This window comes from Petaurus breviceps, unplaced genomic scaffold (genome assembly GCF_028583685.1).
Source record: "Petaurus breviceps papuanus isolate PSGF00001 unplaced genomic scaffold, PetGlider_PUasm1.0 90845, whole genome shotgun sequence".
Lineage (NCBI taxonomy): Eukaryota > Metazoa > Chordata > Mammalia > Diprotodontia > Petauridae > Petaurus > Petaurus breviceps.
In genome coordinates, this window is record NW_027187359.1 from 7,526,866 (window position 1) to 7,549,067 (window position 22,202).

At 39.5% G+C, this 22,202-nt stretch overlaps 1 protein-coding gene across 2 annotated transcripts in view; it reads left to right on the forward strand.

Moving 5' to 3' along the window:
* The window catches only part of DPYSL5 (dihydropyrimidinase like 5), a 133,485-nt gene that overhangs the window by 93,063 nt on the left and 18,220 nt on the right, over nt 1-22,202 (forward strand). For both annotated transcript variants that reach the window (XM_069072031.1, XM_069072032.1), the window contains exons 3-9: nt 4,660-4,818; nt 7,695-7,874; nt 8,693-8,761; nt 9,688-9,732; nt 11,823-11,898; nt 16,123-16,279; nt 21,561-21,702. In XM_069072031.1, coding sequence (XP_068928132.1) covers nt 4,660-4,818; nt 7,695-7,874; nt 8,693-8,761; nt 9,688-9,732; nt 11,823-11,898; nt 16,123-16,279; nt 21,561-21,702 — 828 coding nt within the window. The remainder of the gene's footprint in view (nt 1-4,659; nt 4,819-7,694; nt 7,875-8,692; nt 8,762-9,687; nt 9,733-11,822; nt 11,899-16,122; nt 16,280-21,560; nt 21,703-22,202) is intronic.

The following is a 22,202-nucleotide window of genomic DNA, read 5'->3' on the forward strand; positions in this document are numbered from 1 at the left end:
GTATGAGCCAATGTTGTGACATAAATGCTAAAAAAAATTTAAAATACCATTATTAATGCAGTCTCAAACTGGATTAACAGAAATATGGTTTTCAGGTCAAGGAGGGTAATAGCCTCCTACTTTAATAGCCTCCTACTAAAGGGTACTTTATGCTGATCAGACCATATCTGGACTATTGTATTCTGTTCTAAGCACCACTCACTTTTTTTTTTGGAAGAGGAAAGGTAGGGCAATTGGGATTAAGCGACTTGTCCAAGGTCACACGGCAATTTTTTGTGTCAAGTGTCTGAGTCCAGATTTGAACTCAGGTCCTCCCGAGTCCAGACCTAGTGCTCTATTCACTGTGTCCCCTAGCCACCCCGACCACTCACTCTTAAATTATTTTATTGATCTTTTTTTGCATCCCCTTCATTTCCAAATATATACTCTTCACAGAACCATCCCTTATAACAAAGAAGAAAAGAAATAGTTCAGCAAAACTAACACATCAACTGTTTGACATATATCCCACAATCCTCTGCCTCTACAATGGAAGGAGTTTAACCACTCATTTTTAGTCATTTTAATAATATTTAGCATTTATATAATGCTTTACAAATATTATCTTATTTGATCCTCACAACAGCTCTGGGAGATAGATGCTATTATTACCTCCATTTTACAAATGGTGGGTGGGGAGGAGGCAGACAGAGATTAAGGTTAAGTGTCTTGTCCAGGGTCATATGGCTAGTCTCTGTCTAAATTCAGATTTGAGCTCAGGTCCATGCTGTCTTTTCTGTACCTACTAGTTCCCTATGTCCAGAAGAATGTGATCAAGATGGCAAAAGGTCAGGAAATCATAGACATATGTAGAATGTTTGAAGCACTTGAAAATGTTTAGCCTAGAAAATAAAAGACTTAAATAAGATGGCTGCCTTCCAGTATTTAAAGGACCATCATCTGGAACACACACTAGACTTAGCATATGCCATATTGAAGACCAGAGGGTGAAAGTAACTGAGAGATAAAATTTCAGTTCAATGTTAGGAAGAGCTTTCTAATCAGAGCTGTCCATCAGTGGAGAGGGCTAGGTCTCAAAGTGCTAAGCTCTCTTTCATTGGAAGCATTCAATCAGGGACTAACAATCATCTATTAGGAATCTATAGAAGAGACTCTTGCATCAGGTAGAAGGTGGACCTCTATAGGTCCCTTCCAACTGTAATATTCTGTGGATTTTTAAAACACAACTCCTCTTGAAATAATTAAAACTGACTGAGAACAGAGTACCCTTCTAGATAGAGGTTTTGAGGCTCTGCCAAGGTCAGGAGCAGTGCTGGAACAAATATAGTTCTATTTCATACCTAGCTACTCTCACTGCCTATTCCCCTTCAAAGTAATTCTTCAATCAAAGGCAGAATCCCCTTTTGTGCAAGAAAGATGACTGCTTTCCAAGACAGGTGCCATATAGAAGCAGATGACCTTCTAGTTATTTCTGGGAGTCCTTTTCCAGCCTAGCAGTGATGTACCGGCCAAAAAAAGAATTCTTTTAATTTAAAAATGTTCCAACTTTGTGCTACAACTAAAAATAATCCTTTCAGAACCTCTCCCTTTCATGTTTGATTGGGATGAGAGGAGGACATGCCTACGTAGACCAGGTAAAGAAAGAGGAGGTTGGTAAAGCTTAAAAGAAAAATGTTGGCAGCTCAACCCTTCATAAGAAATGTAGGCTAGGGGCAGCTAGGTGGCGCAGTGAATAGAGCATTGGCCCTGAAGTCAGGAGGACCTGAGTGAGTTCAAACACGGCCCCAGAAACCATATAGCACCTACTAGTCATGTGACTTTGGGCAAGTCACTTAACCCCAATTGCCCTCCAAAAAAAAAAGCAAAAAAAAAAAAAGAAATGAAATGTAGGCTAGCCTAAGATGCCAGAAGGGCAAGGTCAGGTCATAGCATCCTAGAGTAATAGATTTAGGGCTAGGAAGGACCCCAGGGACTATTGAGTCCAACTCTCTTGTCCTACAGATGAAATTGTGGCTGAGGAGTGTGAAGTGATTTGGCCAGCAAGTGTCTGAGGCAGTATCCAAGCCCAGGTTTCCCTGACTCCAGGGTGAGCACTCCATCTCCTAATCCACCTTGCTGCCTCAGTTAAGAAAAATCCTTCTCTGGGTCTTGACAGCACAGGAATGCCAAGACCCTTTTGATTTCTATAGATGTAGGTACTTCTGAGGCCATACCCCATTAACTGTTAGCCAGCCCCATGACAATCCATGGAGCCAGCCTTCTTCAGAACTACAAGTGACCTCAAGTAGGGTACAAGTGAGAAATCATGATGTATTAGAAAATTCCTGTACTGAGAGTCAAGGCAGGTGGGCATATGGTAGGTTCTTAATAAATCCTTATTGAATATAACTTTGGATATATCACTTAACATCTCTGGGTTTCACTTTTATCTGTAAAATCAGGGTCTAGACTAAAGAAGCTCAAAGGTTTCTTCCAGCTCTGAGATTCTAAGACTCTAGGTGACTACTATTATGACTTGGAGTTTTCTCCATGGCACATTTACTAGGATCTTGAAATAGCAAGAGTTTTTCTTTCTGTTTCTACTCCTACCCCTCTCTCACTGTTAGAACACTGACATCTTCTCATTAGAATGAAGAACTTTGGGAGACCCTGCTAGGATATGAATTGAGGGTCCAAACTTCAGCAGATTAGTCTTTTAGAACACTTGGTGATTCTGAAGACATATATCACCTTCATCAATTTACACAAAGTCTACCTGCTTATCTTGATTTTCCTCTTAGCTTCTTGATACCAGGGAATTTTCTGAGCTTTAAATGCCTGTATCTAAATATCTAGCCTTGCATGTAAACATGTATTCATTCACTCTATCTTATTTTTAGTTGACCTTTCACCAAATTGTGTTTATAAGAAAATAGGGCAAATGTTGCTTTCTAGAATGTTAGAGCTGTAAGGCACCTTGGACATTATTAAATCTAAATAATTTATTTCATAGATGAGAGGGATAAGACCAAGGTCATATGGTTATAACATCAGAGCCAATCACTAGCCTTTATTATGCGTGTGCCAAACACTCTGCTAGGCACTGGGGATACAATAATTTTTTGAAAAGTGAAAAAATCTCAACTCTCAAGGAGCTTACATCCTATTAAGGGAGACAATTTGTCCTCATATAAGAATGGGCAGAATAAATACAAAATAAACACAAGGTAATATGGGCACTGGCAGTTGCCAAGATCAAGAAAGGCTTTGGGTAAGAGGTGACACTTGAGTTTCATCTTGAAGGAAACCTTGGTGAGAAAGTGATGAGGAGGTAAGAAAGGAGGTAGCCAGGCCTCTGGGGATGGGAGATGGAGTATTGTGTATGAGGAACAGAGAGAAGACTAACTCGGCCGGACCATACAGTTTTGGAAGCAGGATACTGTATAAGGCAGGAAAGACAGGTCCTAGTCAGGTTATAAAGAACCCAGGTTTCTTACCTCCAAACTCCAGTCCAGATTCCATTTTGTTTTTAACTATTTATCTTTCATTCATGTCTCTTATTATTCTGCTCAATCCCTTCTGGTGATATATGCCTTTTAAAACTTGGACTTTTCAGGGCGGCCAGGTAGCACAGCAAGTAAGAGCACCGGCTCCAGTGTTGAGAAGACCTGGAGATCGAATCCCGGGCTCAGACACTTAGCACCCACCCAGAAACACCTGGCCGTGTAATCTTGAGCAAGTTACTTAACCCCAATTGCTTAGGGGCAGCCAGGTGGCTCAGCGAGTAAGAGCACCGGCTCCAGTGTCGGGATGACCTGGATCAAATCTGGGCTCAGATACTCAGCACCACACCCAGAAATAATAATAACTGACCGTGTAACCTTGAGCAAGTTACTTAACCCCGATTGCTTTAAAAAAAAAAAAAACTTGGACTTTTCCCTTCTAGGCATCCCTTCCTTACATGTCTTACTTCAGTCTCTAAGAAAAGAAGAATTCTATTTTTCAGTTTTAGATTTTGGTTAATTGAGTCTATTCTTAAAATAGACTATTCAGCTAGAATACTACTTTTTCTATCAAATTGAAATTGAAATCTAAAATAATTAAAAACACAGGCATGGCAAAGAAAATGCTGAAGGCAAATTTTTGGCTTCATGTGTATACACACATACATATATGCACATACCTATATATACACACATATGTATGTATATGTATATGTATATGCTCTGCCAAGAAGAGTTAAGTTAGGACTTCTTAAACTTTTTCCTCTCACGACCCCTTTTCACCCAAGAAATTTTTATGCAACCCAGGTATATAAGTATACAAAATAAGTACACAAATAAAACACTTCATGATAATAAATCAAATTTATTTTAAAACAATTATTTGACATGCATGTAATTTTACCATTTAGTAAAGATGAAAGCGAAATTGCCTACTAATGAGATGAATGTGCTTGTTTATTTTTACATAAAAAATTAAATATTGGCAGAATATTTGATACTGATATTTTAGTCACTGTGGTTCAGAAACCTTTTATTGTTGCCAAATTTTTGGTGACTTCATATGGGGTCACAACCCACAGTTTAAGAAACACTGGAATAAGTTACCTCCGCTTTGTTATTGTGCAATGAGGACATGCCTAAAGCTATGCTTTCTCTCTCTTCTTTCTTGCCATAGGCTGCACTGGTGGGAGGAACAACTATGATCATAGGCCATGTTCTACCTGACAAAGAAACATCCCTCCTGGATGCCTATGAGAAATGCAGGAACCTGGCTGACCCCAAAGTCTGCTGTGACTACGCCCTCCACATGGGAATTACCTGGTGGTCTCCAAAGGTAACAGTTTCTCTAATTTAATAGTGGTCGTCTTCCAGTGTATATTGCCATCAACATTTTAGCCTACAGCTCTCCTGGCTGTTTAATACCTCTGTATACCTGATCTTAAAAAGCCAGTTGCACAAAACAAAAGAAAAATTAGCTCCAAGAAGTAATGATGGGGGAAAAAGAGGGAGAAAGGGGATGGGCCTTTTACCTAAAGTTGGTAGAGATTTGGTTACTTGGAGACCTAGTCTCTTGTTGATATTACCCATCATAGATGCAATGTCTTCTAGTGATTGAATAGATTCTCTTCAAAGTGACATGGCTGATGGGAGTGGAAGGGAAGAGGGATATCTCCTCCACTACCCCAAGAACTTTCTTCTCAGGGGCCAAGTTTTCCCTCCATTGCCAGCTCTACAGACAAAACTCACTACAGAGATAACCACTTGGCCTTTTAAGGAGCCTTGGGGTGTAGCCAAATTTTTTTTTTTGTAACTAAAAGGCACCTATTTTCTTTTCTCTCACATTGGAAAAAAGAAAAGAAAAATAAAACCTGATAACAAATTTGCATATTCAAATTCCCATATTGATCATGTCCAGAAACATAGGTCTCCTTTATCTTTAGTCCATCAGTTCTCCATCAGGAGGTGGATAGTATGTTTCATTAGCCTTCTCCTAGAATTGCGATTGGTCTTTAACCCGATTGGTCTTTAAATTAACTAGTGTTCTTAAGTCTTTCAGAATTGTTTGTCATTACAGTATTGTTGCTATTGTATAAATTGTTCTTATGACTCTACTTACTTCACTCTTCATCAGTTCATACAAGTCTTTCCAGGTTTCTCTGGAACTGTCCTTTACAACACAGTAGCATTCCATTTTATTCATATACTCTTAATTTGTTCAGCCAGACTCCAATGGGGAGGGCATCCCCTTGGTTTCCAGTTTTTTGCTACTACAAAGAGCTGCTACAAAAATTTTAGTACATCAGAGTTCTTTTCCACTTTCTTTGATCTCTTTGGGAGTAGGCCAGCATGACCAAATTTTCATCCAAGGAAATCCCAAGCTGTTTCTATAATTCTATTAGACAGGTCTTCACATTTTATGAAGGAATCATTGCATATGAAAACCATAATAGCAATTAATACCTTGTCATTTGTCATTACATCCCTTATACTCTCCTTCCACTTAAACATTTGCCATCTCTGGAAAATCAACTCAGGTACATTTTGGCAAAATAGTTGTAGAACAGTTCACAAACTGAAAGTTAACATTCTTTTCACAAAGATACAAGCCTACCGTAGTTGACGAGTCTGGGGATTACATTCACTTCCAAACTCAATTACACAATTTTAATAAGCAGATATTATTTTTATAAAATTCTGCTGCTTGTCTTGGTACTTGCAGAGGCCTTCCCTAAGACAAAGACACTAAGGAAAAGAAAAAAAAAGAAGAAAACCAAGCCACTGCATCACCACCCCCCATAACCTGGTCTGTATAGAACTCCCAAAAGGGTTGAAGTCATTCCAGCCCCTCTTTGGATGAGTAACTAAATTGCTTTGTATTGGTGCTTATATAGTAACACTGAGCCAATGCATTAGAGAGGCTGAGGCACTCCCCTGCTTCCTCTCACACTAGAGGACCCCTCTGTTCTGGACCCACTCTGTAAATTGGATTTGATACTGGGAAGTAAAAATTTTCCTGGGTCCCTGAAACACATCAGGATCCCTAAATTTCTCCAGGGATCCTTGCCACACCTAGGGAATTCAATTAGAGGTCTGCTCATACTCCTCAACTGAGACAAGCAAACTAATAATTTAAATGGAAAACAAAGCCCCAAAAGGGTGTGGGACTCCAGACAGGAATTAAGTAATGGGGGTGGGGGGGAGGTGATTACTCAAGGTTACTTAGAGTTTCAGGCAAACATTATCCTATAGATCTAAAGCCCTAAGGATATCGGACAGGCTACCTAGACTCAAGTCACAGTAAGTCAAGTTGTCTAGATCTGCTTAAAAGTGGGGGAAAAAAATGAGCATGAGCAATCTCCCATGTTCCCACCATTGCTAGATGGATAGACAGTTACTATTTTCCTAGGTATATAATCATCCATACTATTTACATCCTTTTCCATACTCACAACAAGTACAGTAATATAAGATATTGATATATAAGCATTCAACTGTACAAAACTTAAAAGCTAGTCGAACTTGTAAAGAAAACATATCAGCAAACACAAAGCATATTAATTTTTCTCCCACAGGTTCCTGCTGTACTAGGGTGCCCACGGAGAGTCCTAGATGGCCTAGAGACAGCTCAGTGACACAGCAGATAGAGTACTAGGCTTGGAGTCGGGAAGACCTGTGTTCAAATCTAGCCTCAGATGCTTACTAGCCGTGTCACTTAATCTCCACCTGCCTCCATTTCCTCAGCTGTAAAATGGGGATAGTAATAGAATCTACCTCACATGGCTGTCATTAAACTCAAATGGGGCATGTAAAGTGCTTGGTACATAGAAAGGGTTTTAAAAATTCTTGTTCCATTTCATTGCCTTCCCCAGATAGAGAATCTCTCCTGAGTCCCTGAGATGCAGATATATCCCAGGTAAAGCCCCATCCCCAATATTATTAATAATTGATGGCATTAATGATGATAAAGATGACAACCACACTTAACAGTTTTCAGCAAGCATTCTATGTTCTCTGATTTGATCATCACACAGAAGGCAGTTTGGGGAATTACTTCTCTGCTCCAGATAACTTTTCTGTGTCTCAGGCCCCTTAAGTGATTTATCAAAGATAAAGTTGGTACACATAGAGGGAGGGAATGAAATGCAGGTCATCCAGGGCCCCATCCGTCTATCTCGAGAATATGTAATGTTGATCTTTTCCTTCCATCAGGTGAAAGCAGAAATGGAGACTTTGGTGAGAGAAAAAGGTGTCAACTCATTCCAGATGTTTATGACCTACAAAGACTTATATATGCTTCGAGATAGTGAATTATATCAAGTGTTCTGTGCTTGCAAGGATATTGGTGCGATAGCCCGAGTCCACGCTGAAAATGGAGAACTTGTGGCTGAGGCAAGTAGAGAGACAAAATTCAGAAAGGGGTGGGCAGTGAAGGTACATCTGGTAGTTGGACTCCTCAGCTGGGGATATGAATTAGAGCCTTCTGGTTCCAGCTGCCAGCTAAGTTGTAAGCTCTTCAAGGATAAAGACTCTCTCTTCTAATTCTTGAGTATTCCCCATGGTGCCTGTTTAAAATCACTGTGTGATATTTGACTCCTTTTATTTATTTCTTTGGCTAAAGTCCTGCCCCAACACCTTATGGTGTCCTTGAGGTGACACTGGGTTCACCCTGGGCTATGCCTCCAAGCTCTGACAGGTCCTACCCAGTTGAAAAGACTTCAGATGTAAGCCTAGTGTTAGGCTGTTATGCCTTGCTTGTCCCCTAAGGATCAGCCTTGCTATAGATTCAGAAGGGCCTACACCAGATTGACCAGGGGGTGATTAATTTTTCAGCCACAATGATTCTCCAAGATCATCTACCAATCTTGAGAGAAGTTGTATCAAAATAGAGGAAAGACTCATATTGATGAAATCCCAGATCCTTGATTTATTATTTCACCTGCTTACTGATTATTTAGAACACATTTAGAAAAATAAAAGATATGTTCAGTCATTTAAAAATGTGAATTGGGGCACATAATTGCCAAATGAGCCAAACCTAAGTGGCCCAAACTAAGCCCTAAGGCTTTTCTCTTCAAAGAAAAATGATGGAGGAAAAAGAAAAAGTTGCCGAGTTTTTGTATAGTTCTCCCATTTGAGGTTCATTATTTTCATCTTGGATCTATCTCATAAACAATTCTCAACTTCCTTTTTCTTTGCTATTTATTCAGGGTGCCAGAGAGGCACTAGATTTGGGCATCACAGGCCCTGAAGGAATAGAGATCAGCCGTCCAGAGGAGGTAAGAAAAGTTTGTTGTGGCTTTTTTTTTTCCATCTGCCTTCACACAGGGACTTAAAATTTGGGGGGGTTAGAGACATCTACAAATATAAATTGGATTTTGTATATTTTCCTCATTCCATGAGGGAAAATCCCAATTGACTGCTGCACAGAGATCATTTTTTTGTATTCTCAGGATAGCATAGTGTCCTAAATGATAATTTAGGACAAGTATAGCCTAAAGCTTTTTTGAGAGAGATTTTCAGGACAGAACCATAACTAGCAATTTTTGGTGCTTGGTCTGGCAGTTCAGGCCACACCCTCAATCAGCTTTATAACTTATAATGTAAAAATAATTCAAGCAGTGACTGGGACATTTGAGCTGAAGGATAGAGCCAATGATTTTTGTAGGGGCTCACAGATGAATACTACGTGAGCTAGGTGCTAAGCTCAGTTGTATCTGTAGTGTATCTGTTAAATTTTTGCTCTCTTTAAATTTGGGGGCCTTGGAGTAAAGCCTCCGTCACTGTGCTCTAATGATAACTCTGTCTCAGAGGGAACTGGAACAGCCCTGTGTTGTCCTTCATTAAGAAACCAAAGCCATGCACTAGAGGGTAGTCTGGGCAAAGCTGGATTAAGAAAGGGAAAAGACTGAAAAATATCAGAGCCCTTCCTCCTCCTCTTTCTGGGCTATTATTGAAAAAGCACATGATTAGTGAGTATTAGAGGAAGCTATCAAACCCAGGTCTCTCTTTGCAGATATATGTAAGGGATCTCAGATAACACAGGGAACCATAAGATAGATAATCTCTGTAAATGTGTGTGGCACAGGCAGGCATACAGCCCTACACGAGACACTACCTAGCACAATTCCTTACCTTCAAAAAATACTTGATTTTGGAGGGTGATGAATCTTGTTTCCTTCCTGTGTTCTGTTTCCCCAAACAGCTGGAAGCTGAAGCAACCCACCGTGTTATCACTATTGCCAACAGGGTAAGCAGCATTCCCTCCTCCCTCCTGGAATCAGAACCCAACCACCCCAACTTGCAGAAGTTCTAACAGCTGCCTTTTGTAATTTATTCTTCATCGTTCTCAGATACTTTGTTTTGTGTCCCTCTGCTGCCACCTCTCTCAAAACACAGCCCCCTCCTATCAGAATCAGATAAAAACTGATTCACTACCAAAGGATAAATAGCTTCCAGTTGGTACTTCCATCATAAGGGGCCACTTAAAGAGGGTGAAGAGGGGGTGAAGGGACAGTAGAGAGAGTAGGAGAAAGAATGCCAAACTCGGAGGTTCCCTCCTGGTACAGGCACTGGCTATCCTTCACGATCCCCATCTCTCTACCTATTACAACCCTGTCTTTAAAACTCATTTCAGATGCCATCTCTTCCATGATGGCTGCCCCAGCTCCCCAGCTGAAAGTTATAACTCCTTAAAATTTTTCATAGCCCTTTGATCCTCCTTTGTAACTAATTGCATTTATAGAATGAAAGATTAACAGATAGCTAGAAGGGTCCTTAGAGATCATTGAGGATCATCTAGTCCAGCCTCCTCATTCTGTAGATAAGGAAACTGAGGTGACTTGCCCAGGGAAGCACAGGCAGTAAGTGACAGAGACAGGATTAGAAGCAAGCTCTTCTGATTCCAGATTCAGCACTAGGCCATACTGCCTTCGGCCCCATTATTAGAATGTAAGCTCCTTGAGGGCAGGGCCTATAGCTTGTTTCAAAATCTTTATGTCCCCAGTACCTTAGATGTATTGGAGGCTTCATATTTGTTATGTGGACTGGAAAAAAAAGGCTGCATCAAAGCAACATTTTGGAGAACCAGGCTATCTACCCCACTTCGGTATTTATCTTATGCTAATAACTATAGTTTTAATCTCAAAGTTTCTCCCAATGATACCTTATTCTGGGTTGAAACTAGACAGTCAAGGAAAAATCCCTTATTTTTATAGATGAGGAAACTGAAGCCTAGAGAAGTTAAATGATTTATCGAAGGTAATAGAGCAGTTTGGTAGAGTGGAGGAAAGTGCTGGATCCAGGGTCATAGGACCTAAGGTTCACCTGGTTCTTCAGCTTTTTAACTATGTGACTTTGTGGACCTCAGTTTCCTCTTCTGTAACATGAGAGGGATGGGAATCAGACTCAATTACCTTTGTGGTTCTAGCACCAAGTCTATGAGCTAGTTAGTGACAGAGCTCTTCCTAGCACCAAAATCTCTACATCCAAGAACAGGCTTATTTGGGTTAAACTTAATTTGTTTGAGTTTGATTTAGGATATATTTTGCCTATTTGGAAACTTAGCTGTCAGAGGTTAGCCCCCTTGGTTTCTGGATATGCCATCCACTGTGTACTTAGTCACTTAAGGCTTTATTAGTAAATTTCAAGTCACATTCAGATAAAAACATTCTCTTTTGATAAATTATTGATGTCCATTTTCCATAGGAATTTTCTTAAAGTTCATTACCCTTTTTTCCTTAAAGTTCATTTCTGGTATAAGGGTAGAAAATGAGCGACTTAAATACTTACCAATGACAGTGGTCAGTCTTTCACTAATCTACGCATACAGAATGACCTCCATGTCATGGGTCAGAGAATGAAGTTTAAACATGCTTAGTTGGTGGGTAGCAGCCTCTGTGTTTATATACAAATGCCTCAGACACAATTTGAGTTCTGACCATGTCCATTCTATGGGCAAGGCACAAAATTATCAGGTCTGCCATATCCACTGGGGTGGGGGGGGTGTTGGGAGAAAAGAGAATAGATTCTCCAATAGAGTTTTTTTGGCAATGGAGTTATTTTATTTTATTTTTTGCTTTTTGGAGGGGGAAAGGTAGGGAAATTGGGGTTAAGTGACTTGCCCAAGGTCACATAGCTAGTTTTTGTGTTAAGTGTCTGAGGGTGGATTTGAACTCAGGTCCTCCTGACTCCAGGGCCGGTGCTCTATGCACTATGCCACCTAGCCGCCCCTAGAGTTATTTTTATTAAAAGTTATTATTCCTACGAAAATGCTATCTACATCCTATGCCTTGTTTGTTGAAAGACCCATTTTGTGAGAACTGTATTTCTTGTGTTTAGACTCATTGTCCAGTTTACCTGGTCAACGTTTCCAGTATCTCTGCCGGAGATGTCATTGCTGCTGCTAAAATGCAAGGTAAGCCTGCAGGCAGGGATGGAAGAAGGTAAGGCTGATGAAATTCAGCTTAGGTCACAGGATTTACAAAGTGATTGGAGTCAAGGTTGGCTGGCTTCTTCTCTAATTTTTACTTCAAAGGGGCTAACTTGGGCTGCTGGGATTTCCCAGAACGTTGAACACTCCTCCCCTGTTTTTCTAATGACCCTTTTCTTCCATCTAATCCAGTCTCTTCATTTGACAGATGAAGAAACTGAGGCCCGTAAAGTTTAATTGAGTTTCTGCCTAAGGTCACAAAGGCAGTAAGTAGCAGAGCTGGGATGCTTTTTCCACTAAAGATAAATCCTAGGGAGTTCTGAAGAACACATAAGTTAAATGACTTCCCCAGGGCCCCCATAGTTAGTAAGGAGAAGGTCTTTGTAAGTAAGTCATAGGCAGAAGCAGAATTAGAACCCAGGTCTTCCTTACTCTGAGTCCATTCTGTAGAATTTTAAATTAGGAAAAGACCAGTGGACTTGATGTTATTGTTGTTCAGTTGTTTCTGACTTTTTGTGACTGAATTTGGAGTTTTCTTGGCAAAGGTACTGGAGTGGTTTGCCACTTCCTTCTCCAGCTTATTTTCCAAATGAGGAAACTAAGGCAACTCGGGTTAAGCAACTTTCCCAGGGTCACACAACTAGTAAGTGTCTGAGGCCAGATTTGAACTCAGTTATGCCTAACTCCAGGTCCAGTACTCTATCCGCTGATAGAATGGATAGAGCCTTCAGAGGTTACTTAGGATCATACAAGTAGTATTTGTAAGTGGCAGGACCTGAATCCAGACCTCCCTGCTTCTCTTGGAAAAGAAAATTTATTTGTTCTGAGAGCAGTTAAAAATTAATAACATTAATGATCTCATTTGTCTTTGGATTAAGAATTCCTTCCATTCTACATGCAAATTCTGGGGGAGTTTTTGCTGTCTATTAGGGCAAATAAGTCAGGGACAACATCAGGTCTGCATGAATAGACTCGTCTTTTAGCAAAAGAACTATAACCAGCTAGCTCATAGCCAGAATTTAGGCAAGTTCCAAATTGAAAATGGATTTTATTTCTACCTATCTAACACACTTTCCCCATACTAGGTGCTCCAAAATTCATTTGTTAATTCAGTTTGCACTTTTGATCACCGTTTTCCATAGAAACAATGCTATAAATGATGGAGGGTAGGGTGATGGTGGCTGAGTTATAAGAGAGAGGCTTCCATCTGTTTGGGGAAACAAAACAGAAAAATTAAACCAGGTTTATCACTTCCCCAAATAACATTTTTTGAGTGCCTACTATATACAAGGCATTGAGAAGAGGGGATACATTTCTTCATCTCTTTTCCAGAGTTAAGATTTGCTATTTTTATCTAGCATTTTGTTTAGTTTACTTTTTTCTCTTCATTTACATTAATTATTAGTCAGCTTATTAATCAAAGTATGGGGAAAAGGCAGGCCTTGAGGCTAAAGGATCAACTTCTCATTAAACACTTCCTAAATTATCAAGCTTATCTGCCCTCCAGGTAAAGTGTTTTCCAGTTGAAAACAGAAGTAGAAGGTAGTCTTTTGCATTACCAAAAGATGGTCAGTTTAGACTGTGATGCTGAGACCAAGATTATGAACTTAATCACCATTTGATTATCCCTACCATTACTTCCAACTTCCATTGCTATCCTCCTTCTAACTTGTCTATTTCTGTCAAGGGCAAGAACACCTTCCACTTCTTAAAAGAGTCATCCATTCTTAATTCTTTTCCTCTTTCCTCTCTCTCACCTCCTACTGAGGTAGTTGTTTACTAAATCTTATTGATTCTACCACCACAGGATCTCTCAGCTCCTTCCTAGCTAGCTGCTAGCAGTGACTGCTCCCTCCTTTGAGCTTTGGTAGCATTTTCTTAAGCACTTACTGCTTTCTAGAGAGGCAGTGTGGTTCACTGGAAAGAGTACTGGACTGAGGAGACTGGGGTTTAAGGCCTGATTCTGACTTTTCTTTGCTTTTTGGACCCCAGTAAGTCACTCAGCTCCACTATCTGTAAAAGGAAGATCATTGGAATTACTCCTCTGATCTCATCATTGTCAGGAACACTAAAGAAATGAAAACTGTTGTTATCCAAAGTCATTTACCCCTAGGATTGCATGATCATAGATCCAGAGCTGAAAGAGACTGCAGGACCTCTTCATTTTATAGGTGGTGGATGGTCCAGGAGGTTAACTTAACCAAGACCACACAAGTAATAAGAAAGCAGAAGCAAGATTCAACCTCATTTTCTGACTGAATACAGCCCTCCCTTTCTTCTTTTCTTCTTTCCTTTTTTCTTTCCTTTCTTCCTTCTTTCCTTTCCTCCTTCCTTTTTTTCCTTTCCTCCTTTCCATCATTCCTTCCCTTCCTTCTTACCATCCTTCCTTTCATCTTTCTGTCCTTTCTTCCTTTGTTCTTTCTCTTTTCCCCTCCTTCTTCCTTTCTTCCCTTCCTCCTTACTTCCTTTCATCTTTCCTTCTATCTTTTTCTTCCCCCCCTTTCTTTCTGCCTTCCTCCCCTCCTTCTTTCCTTTCTTCCATCTTTCCTTCCTTCAGTCCTTTCTTGTTTTCCTTCCTTTTCTCCCATCCTCTCCCCCTCTCTCCATCTTCAAATCATAGAACTAGAAAGGCCTTCAAAGGTCATTTAGTCAACCTCTTCATATTACAAGTGAGGAAACTGAGGCCCAGGTAGGTTAAGTGGCTTCTGCAAAATCACACACAGATGGTAGGCATTAAGAACATACAGGATAAGGGGCGGCCAAGTGGCTCAGTGAGTAAGAGCACCGGCTCCAGTGTCGGGATGACCTGGAGATTGAATCCTGGGCTCAGACACTTAGCACCACACCCAGAAATAACTGGCCCTGTAACCTTGAGCAAGTTACTTAACCCCGATTGCTTTTAAAAAAAAAAAAAAGAACATACAGGATACTTTGTATCCAGTATAGCTTGGTGTGCTCATAAAATCATCATGTCAGTTCTAATAAATTTAGAGGTATCATTAATTCAAGTAATAATTAAAATTTTGCTAACTAAATTTTCTTTTAAATGTTTATTGATTAATTATAAGTGGAACCACAATAATAGTTAGCATTTATACAGCACTTTAAAGGTTTACAAACCACTTCACAAATATTTCCTCATTTGATCCTCACAGCAACTTTGGGAGGTAAGAACTATAATTACCCTCATTTTACAGTTAAGGAAACCAAGGCAGACAGCGATTTACATGACTTGCCAGGGTTATAAAGCTAGTACATATCTGAATCAGGATTTGAATGTAGGTCTTCCTGACTCAAAGAGTCCAGTGCTCTACCCATGTGACACTATGCCCTGCTGAACTGGCCTCTTGGTTTTTACCAGTTTATTGGAGACAAGACAAACCAGGAGAAGAAACAGTGTAGCAAAACAATAAAAAAAATATGCTTTCTGAATTTAGTAGACTACAAATTATGAAAACAGAGAATAAATGGTTTTCAGTATGCTCAGGAAAAAAGAACCTCACCGAATTTAGCTTTTCTCTTACAGAAAAACTTTGATCAATCTCATTTTTTGAGCCATTGCTCTCATCACTTTCCTTTTTTTACTTTAATCATACTGCTATAGAAATAGGAGCTGTTTCAAAATGGTGAGTTCTCATCTTCTTGTACTTCTGAAAACTGAAAGCTTAACTGAATTGAAACCACTTTAATGTTTTTGCATGTTTAATTTATTTCTTGATTTGGTTCATTTCCAAACCCCATCATGTTTGTTCCACATGTTGCAGAAGATGGCGGAATCTGAATCAGACTAGAGAGGGAATAATCCTCGACTTACAAAGGCCTCACTATATGACAGAATATCCTAGACTGTATTCTGGGACCAAACACCTAAAAGATGCTCTCTCTTCTCCATTTGAAAGCATCCTTTCCATGTAAAAACCCTCAAGGCATTGTTTATTTTATAGAGCAATGAAATCCAAGTGCAAAACCATTACTGTCTTTGAATATTGAGTGCAGGAAATTTATAGCTATGTGTTTTTGGCGATTCTTTCCTTTTCTTAGTAAAGTCTTTTACTTCTGTACTCACAAACAAAGATACACTTGAATTCTCAAAAATAGTTTGATAAAGAATGGCTAACAAAAATTTGATTCAATGAAATGTTTCCTTTTCCAAAAAAAAAAAAAAAAGGATTTACAATGCCCGATAACATTCTTTTATCCTTTTCTCAGGTAAGGTTGTCTATGCAGAGACCACCACTGCACATGCCACATTGACAGGCTTACACTATTACCACCAGGACTGGTCCCACGCAGCTGCTTATGTCACAGTGCCCCCTCTGAGGCTGGACACCAACACTTCCACCTACCTCATGAGTCTGCTAGCCAAGTAAGGAACTTATTGTACTGTCTTCACATTATCATCACCAGCATGAATTACTCTTTGTGTGTGTGTGTGAGTGTGAGTGTGTGTGTGTGTGTGTATGTGTGTAAGGATGAGAATTTACAGATTATTGAGAAAACTCTGTCTAGGGATGAAGAATCTACCACCCACATGCCACATTGGACATCAGTTTAATTTCACCTAGCCCATGGGATGAGATTTCTTTAGCTATCATGTATAGAACTCCCAAAATAAGTTCAGACTAACCTCTCAAATGGCTAACCCATTCAGAGTAAAAGTGTCTGAAGTTTTAAGGATTAAAAAAGTGATTGTCAAACTATGACCAAATATTAATTAGAATTTCAGAGAGTGTTTCAGAGAGTGTCAGTAAGTCATTCTGAAACCTACAACCCAAGGGAATACCTCACAACCTACTTAAACACCTCTACTTCTGTATTCTTCTTTCTATCCTACTATTTTTTTGTTTGTCTCTCCTTTCTTTATCCCTTCATCTCTGTCATGCTACTCATCCATCCGTCTGTCTGTCATGTAACAATGCATGTGTTATAAGGGCTGACAGCCTATGAAATGTAGAGCAAAGTTGTCCATGAATGATAATTCTATTGGGAGATTGGTTGTGAGTTGCAGAGAGAGCAGTTACATATAGGCATGTGTCTTAGCTGGTTGATATGCCTTGGACAGGCTGTCCCACCTGTCTTACCACCCTCCCCTTCTTTCTAAACATCTGTCCTCACTTACACATTAGGGAGTTCATTTGCACTGGCCTGAAGCCCCATGGAGCAGAACTAGAACAATGCTAAGAGGATACAGAGAGGCAGATTTCTGCTGAATGCTAGAGAAAAAAACTCCAAGATAACCAGGGCTCCCTAAAAGTGGAATGAGATATCTCAGATGGTAGTGAGCTCCTAATCACTGGAGGTCATGAGACAGATGGCCACATGTTGGGCATATGGTAGAGAGAATTCTTCTTCACCTGCAGTTGAGCAAGATGACCTAGATGTGAGGTCCCTTCCAATCGAGTTCCTTTGTGTCCCTTTCTTTCCTCTGTGTCTCCTTTCCCTTTTCTTTTCCTATCCCCTGCTCTCTAACTTACCACAAAATGGAATTGAAGGAAATACACATACACACATATGTATGTACATACATAGATATGTTGTGTGTATATATACACACATGTGTATATATGTGAACAGAGGGGCTAAAGTATATATGCATATGTGTACATACATATATATGCATGTGTGTATATGTATACGCATGCATATATATTTAGTGTTATCCCCATTTGTCAAAGTTTTATGTTCCTTTTTTACAAAGGGAAAGTTGAGCATTTTAAATTTCTTTCTTTAAGAAAAAAGTTATTCCCTTTAATGAGCTCCTTAATGTAATTGATAAAACTACAACCACCTTTAAAAGCTGGCCCCAGTGACCACCCAATGGCCTAATGCACACACTACTGACCTAGGAAGTGAAGCATAAGCAGAGTGGTCCCTTGGCCAGATTGGGCATTGACCCATAGGTTGGTTGTAGCTCCTATCATCCAGGAGATTTCTGACCCTAAAAGCTGTTCTAGGTAAGAAGATCAACCCCATCAGAGTTTTGGGCATGTACATTTGAGGGCTGCCATTACCCTGTCTAGGGTAGGCCAAGAGGTAGGTTGTCTTGTCTTTCTTTTTCCCTTAAAGTTTGTTTTTTGGTTTGGACCTGTAATTTCATTGATATAAAGAACTACCTGTGAATAAACTCCCTCAACCTATGCAGAATGGCAATAGATTTGCAACTTGTTGTCTCTTACAATTGCTTGGAGCACTGAGAGGTTAAATGATTTGCCCAAAGACAAAGACTTGAAACCAGGTGTTCATGACTCTATTTGTTCTCTCTCTAGTATGCACATTGCCTCTGAGATTTTCTTTAGAAATAGAACACATATTCCTGTACTTTTAAACAAAAACAGAATTGTTATTTGAGAAAATGGCACATCCTTTGATTGGTATATGCTCTTTTTGTAAGCAGTTAGAGGAAGAATTAAAAGAAATAAAAACTTTTTATTACAAATTAAGTACTGTCTTTACTAATTCATAGTTATAAACTCCATTTATCTAAATATTTGCTTTTCACTGAGCATGGTGGTGTACAGCCATAATTCCTGCAATTGGGGAGGCTGAAGATGGTAGAACTCTTGAGCTCAGGAGTTCTGAGCTTCAGTAGAGCTGACATCAGTCAAGTGTCTACACTAAGTCTAGCACTAATATGATGAACTCCTAGCAGCAGGAGACCATGAGGCTGCCTGTAGAGGCAACTACACTGGCATACCCAGAACGGTTGTTAGCACAGGTTCTTAGATCTGCCTTACTAGGAAAAGATAGCTGTTCAAGGGGTCAACAATCTTTTTTAATTACATTCATTAATTCAGGAGAAAAGTCAGCACCCTGAACTTCAGAGAAAATCAGAAAGAAAATAGAGAAAATACAAGCAAAGAAATAAAGACCAACAGACGGACTTCTGACTGTCTGAGGAATTAGCACAGATCAACAGACAGATCCAACTGTCTGACCAAGGCAATATATACATAGTCACCAGAGAGAGAAACACCAACATCTGGATTTTTCAAAGCTGGGGGAGCTCCTTGACAGTTACTCATAGTCTCATCTGGCCAAATCACATGAACACTCTTCCAATGAGTGAGCCCCAAAGCAAAATGCTAACCTCAACAGTATATATACACTTCTTCAGGGTCAGAGGGCATGTGATCCACTGCCTAATTACAAAGTAACAAAAGGTGTGGGCCTTCCTAAAAAACAAGCCTTCCCTAATCAGGCTTCCCTTAATGGGAAGAGATCTTATATCCCATTAACATTACACTGCCTAAGGAAGAACTAATTGATCCAGGTCAGTAATGGAAGAGTAGTGCCAATCAGTAGTCAGTAGTGGAATAAGGCCCATTGGTGACTGCTGCGCTTCTAGGCTAGGCAAGCTAGGAAGGTGTCATCTCAAAACAAAACATTTAACAAATAAATTTTCCTTACTTTTTTACCCAGAAGAAGTCCATGAGTTTTCCCTTTAAAAGATTTTTAAGGAGTACACTGAGAATCATAAAAGACCTTGGGTGGAAAGAACTAAAGATATCAGAACTAATGCATGCCCTTGGTACAACTTATGGGCCCAGTGCTGGTTCTTTTGAACCCCCTGGAATCTAGGACTCTTTTGAGTAGCAAGAAATCATCAGTGGAAGGTCATCCCAAACAGAAAGCCCATGGACTAATGCCAAAGAATGACCTCCTTTTTTTATAAAGAAGGGAATGTAAAGAGATCGTTCAGACTATATCCCAAATATCATCTCTTTTCTCCTGCACTCCCATCTGGTACATGCAGTGCCTACTTTTCATTCATGATACCCACATTTGTTCCTCCCTAAGTAATATTGAAAGGCACTCAATGGAAAATATTGAATGTTGGCATATTTCTATTGAATAATCAATAGAAAGCTCTTCTCAGAGTCAGGAAGAACTTAATCCAAGGCCCACTTCCAACACATATGTGCTGTGTGGCCTTGGTCAAGTCATCTCACCCCAGTAGCCTTGACAAATCTCTAAGACTCAAGTTGGAGAGCAGGTGTCTACTTGAATTGATAGATGGATTTTCCATACCAGGAGTGACCGATGAAATCACAAATCTAACCCAAAAAGGTAAATAAAAGCTAAACTTCATCTCTTGCCATCTTTAATGATTCATTCTGAGATTTTCTATCCATGTTCCCAACAAAGGCTTCAATAAAGGTAACAGCTGTGTGCATTCAGGCTCCTGCCTTAGAAATTCTCAGAGAGCTGTTTTGAAGTAGCTTTTGAAGTCTACCAATGAGTTGCTAATTGCTTTTTATGGTGAAGTATAAAGTCCTTGTTGCACATTATCATGAAAGTGTCAAGTAGGCCCTATGTACTGAAAAACTGAAAAAGGCAGACTCCAGTGACATGTTGTGTTTCTGCTAGCATTGCTTTGGTCCAATGCTGAATAACTGTATTTTGTAGTTTTGAATAAATCGAGGAGATGAAGAAGGGAAAATGTCAGGTCAACCTTTTCTTCTAAAAACTGCTTTTCAGTTTAAAAAGAAAAAGAAAAACAACCATCAGTCATCAATAAGTATTTATGGAGCATTGACTACAGTGCTTTGAGTGTAGCTGTAACATCACTGGAATGTTTTGAATGTCCCACTTGCTGCAGGGAAACTTACTGAAAGCAAAGAAGGCATTAAGGCATACTTAGCTGAAAAAGAAATCTGGGTCATCCAAGTTGTCCCCAGTCCGCCTGAAAAAGCCCTTTTCAATTCTAAGATAGTAAGGGAAATTAAACTTAAATTTCAATTAAATTATGACAGCTAGCCATTTTTTATATCAAATTTTTAAAAACCTCTAAATGTTAGGGGTTTTTGTGGGGGTGGGGGGAGACTTCAGTGTAAAAATAAAAAACACGAGTAAAATGTTTGTAATGTTTTTTTAATCATACCTGTGATTTCATTGGTATGGGGAATTCCCAGTAAGGAAATTCCCTCTACCAATGCATATTGTTACCTGCATTACAATTTATAGTTCTAGACAGTTTCGTGGGCCCCATAGAGAGTAGGTGACTGGTTCAGGGTAACATAACCAGTGTGTCAGAGGCAGGCCTTGAGCCAAGTTTTTCTGATTCCAAATTAAGCCTCCTTGTCCACTATGCTATAGTGCCTCTCTATTTTTAAAAAAAATGTATTTTAAAAGAGAGAAAATGTTTTATAGAATTGAATTAAAATTTTTGTGTCATATATATAGATATGTTCATTGAGGTCCTTTGCATAAGCAAAGTAATTTTTGCTAATTTAAATGAATTTAAAGTTTAGTTGTTAAGCCTTTACTTTATTATTGGTCAAATATGTAATATAATTGTTTTTCAGTCCTTGTTTGGAAATACACCTCTCACTTATTTTATCATTCTTAAGGGAAAAAAAATAATCTACTATTTGATATGCAGCAAGATAAAGACTCTGTAGTCTTTCCAATAACCACTCTACTGTGCCAATGGCACCCAGGGGTGTATTTTCTATATTATGAAAATTTCCATCATACATAATGCTCCTCTCTGTCCTTATTCTTATTTTAAAAAATTGGTTGATGATGCTGAGATTTCTAACCATTTCAGATTAATTTCTTGAGCTGCTTTTTGACACTTTGATCAACTAGTAGCTAAGTAGCAGCTAATTTAATCTGTTACTCATCATGTCCTTCTGTCCCTTCAGTGACACTCTGAACATCGTAGCTTCTGACCATCGGCCCTTCACCACAAAACAGAAGGCAATGGGCAAGGAGGATTTCACTAAAATCCCTCATGGAGTGAGTGGTGTACAAGATCGTATGAGTATCATCTGGGAGAGAGGCGTGGTAGGTTTTCTGGGTCTCTTGATTTTTTTTTAAATTTCTCTATTTCCTGCCTCACATTGTTTTCATACTGGCTATGTTACCTAAGCAGGTTTTTAGGAGGGCTTTATCAGTTTATTGGAACAGTTTATTATCCAAAGAATCTTCCAAAGACTGATTGATACAAAAGGTACAGCAGGTACAATAGTCCCCAGAAGTGCAGTTCTATGGGGACTAAGCCTTTCCATAATCCCTAAGTCACCCAGGCACAATCACTTACCACTTCCAAGGAGGTTTGGGTTTGGGGGGATTTTTTTGGCATTTATGACCACCATAAGCAGGCTAATTCCCTCGATTGCCATTTTAGTGAGGACAAAGGCAAGGCAGATAGTTATCATTGGATCGTAAATTTAGAGCTGGAAGGTACCTTTAGAGGTCACATAGCCCAGGACTCAGGACCACAGAGTTAAACTCAGCCATTCAAGGTCACACAGGTAGTCAGTGGCAGAACCAGAATGAATCCA